The following is a 2,486-nucleotide window of genomic DNA, read 5'->3' on the forward strand; positions in this document are numbered from 1 at the left end:
ATGGCTGTTGAGAACTGCACCGTGTTCACAGACTTCATACTCTTAGGACTCTCTGGCAGGCGGGATGTGCAGCAGGGGCTCTTTGTGCTCTTCCTGTTGGTTTATGGCATCACTGTGATCGCCAACCTAGGGATGATCCTGCTGATCAGCATGGACGCCCGGCTCCACACGCCCATGTATTATTTCCTGAGCAATCTGTCTTTCTGTGATATCTGCTACTCTTCCACTATCTCTCCCAAGATGCTGGCTGATTTCTTATCTGAGCAAAAAAGGATTCCATATAATTTATGTGCCATTCAGTTGTATTCTTTTGGTGCCTTTGGGGATGTGGAATGTCTCATGCTGTCCGTCATGGCCTATGACCGTTACGTAGCCATTTGTAATCCCCTTCTGTATACAACAGCTATGTCCAAGAGCGTCTGTACCCTGCTCGTGACTATTGCCTGCATCGCAGGCTTGGTGGATTCTGCAATCCACACCTGCTGCACATTTCGATTGTCATTCTGCAATTCCAATATCATCAATCACTTTTTCTGTGACATCCCACCCTTACTAGCCCTCTCCACCTCAGACACGACCATCAATGAGATAGTGATGTTCACTTTCATCAGCTGTCTTCTGGGGTCCAGCATCATCACTGTCCTCCTCTCCTACAGCTTCATCATAAATACCATTCTTCGAATGAAGTCAGCTGAGGGCAGACGCAAAGCCTTCTCTACCTGTGCCTCCCATTTAACCACTGTGGCTATATTTTATGGGACAATCCTGTTCATGTATTTCCGACCCAACTCGAGTTACTCCATGGACACAGACAAAATAGCCTCTGTTTTCTACACAGTTGTGATCCCCATGTTAAACCCACTGATCTACAGCTTAAGGAATAAGGATGTGAAAGATGCCCTGAAAAAGGCAATTGGCACTAAATTACATTCTGGGTAAAAGCATGGACAACCAAAAACATTTATTGAAAGATTCTGAGCACTAAAGTTCAAGTACTGTGACATAAGTTCCTATAGCCTCACCTGTAGAAATTTCTGGATCTTTTCCCTTTCTTTCCTTTGTTCTTCAATTGAGTGTAAAGAGCATTATTGATCTTAGTTTTTTTTTCTACCATAAAGTAATAATATGTTCACTTTGCTGTTTTTCAAAGAAGGACCTTTTATACTTTCCTTCTTTGTTCATGAGTATGTCCCAGTGAGATACCATGCAAATAGCAACCACTCCCCTCATGTGAATTCAACAGACCCTCCTTAAGATTTCTTTACAATATGGAGTGAACAAACTCGCTCAGTCAGAAGGGAGGTTAGCAGATTGAATTAGGTTTGTTTTTCTCCTTCCCATGTAGTAGTATCACCCTATAACATAAAACGATATAAGTAGTAAATATACAAATAAAAATGAATCAGGAACACCCTGCCCCATACTGAAGGTTATATGAAGCCACAGCCCTTGCCTACCTTATTCCCCATTGTTTCTCCTTTGCTATTAACAATATTCAGCTCCAGGATAGCATTCAAGATATGTGCTGAATAAATTAATGACTGCAGGCTGAAAAAAGATGCAAAAGGGAATCCTCTTGTTCGATTCTACTCTGGAGTCCTTAACATAAGTGAAATCTGTCTGCGCTGCTTGTCTTTTGGTGTTGGTTCTGGTAAGAATCAGGGAAAAGAATCATGTGATGGAAAAGTCTCCTTGGATGCTCTATTTCTCATCATCCTGGCCCGTTGTATCAGCAACAACCCCAGGGTCAGCAGCTCTAGGTTTATATTACACCTCACACTCTTCACATCGGCCGGCGGATTTTCCCTCTCACCTCCCTCTGGACAACAGACCTGGTGCGACTGGCAGCTGGAAAGGAGCCACATAAGTGGGAGTTGGGGGGTGAAGGACCTGGGCCTTTTCCAAAAGCCGCTGGAAAAGAAGACTTCCTTTTCCTTTCTGTGTTCATATCATTATACTAGTTAAAATAAACTTAAAAAGCTAAAATGTCCAATTCATACAGTTTAAATTAAAGATGTATTACCTTAAAGTTTTAATAGAGTAAAAATAAATAACACGACACTATTTCTATTAGTATTCCATTGGTAATTATTCATATTTACTCACTGTGTATCTGTGAAAAAAAACTGGATGTGTATTTTCTATTGTTGTTCAAAAACAGTTGTCTCTACTTTCCCCCACCACCCTCCCCTGCCCCACCCACCTTTGGCTTTGTCCATGGGTCCTTTATACATGTTCCTGGATGAACCTTCCCCTTCTTTTCCCCATTATCCCCCCCTCCCTTCTGTTTACCATCAGTTTCCTCTTTATTTCAATGTCTGGTTTTATTCACCCCAAAGTTCCCCATCAGGATAACAGATTAGATGGAAAAACTACCAAAAGGAACCTTCTGGAGTTCGGAATGGTCACTAAATCCCAAGAGAAAGAACTAAGTCATCACAGTACTATTCTCCAACTCCATTCTCGGCAGTGCTTTTGGACTGCTG

At 42.1% G+C, this 2,486-nt stretch overlaps 1 protein-coding gene across 1 annotated transcript; it reads left to right on the forward strand.

Moving 5' to 3' along the window:
- Nucleotides 1-1,993, forward strand: LOC128781054 (olfactory receptor 5W2-like). Its single transcript, XM_053925226.1, has one exon. It carries the CDS (start codon nucleotides 1-3, stop codon nucleotides 937-939), a length of 939 nt encoding a protein of 312 aa, XP_053781201.1. The 3' UTR covers nucleotides 940-1,993.
- The last annotated feature ends 493 nt before the right edge of the window (nucleotides 1,994-2,486 follow it).

The sequence above is a fragment of the Desmodus rotundus genome, chromosome 5 (assembly GCF_022682495.2).
Source record: "Desmodus rotundus isolate HL8 chromosome 5, HLdesRot8A.1, whole genome shotgun sequence".
NCBI lineage: Eukaryota > Metazoa > Chordata > Mammalia > Chiroptera > Phyllostomidae > Desmodus > Desmodus rotundus.

Bases quoted from the DNA above. Each gene is read 5' to 3' on its own strand.
- LOC128781054 (XM_053925226.1), top strand. From the start codon at position 1: ATGGCTGTTGAGAACTGCACCGTGTTCACAGACTTCATACTCTTAGGA.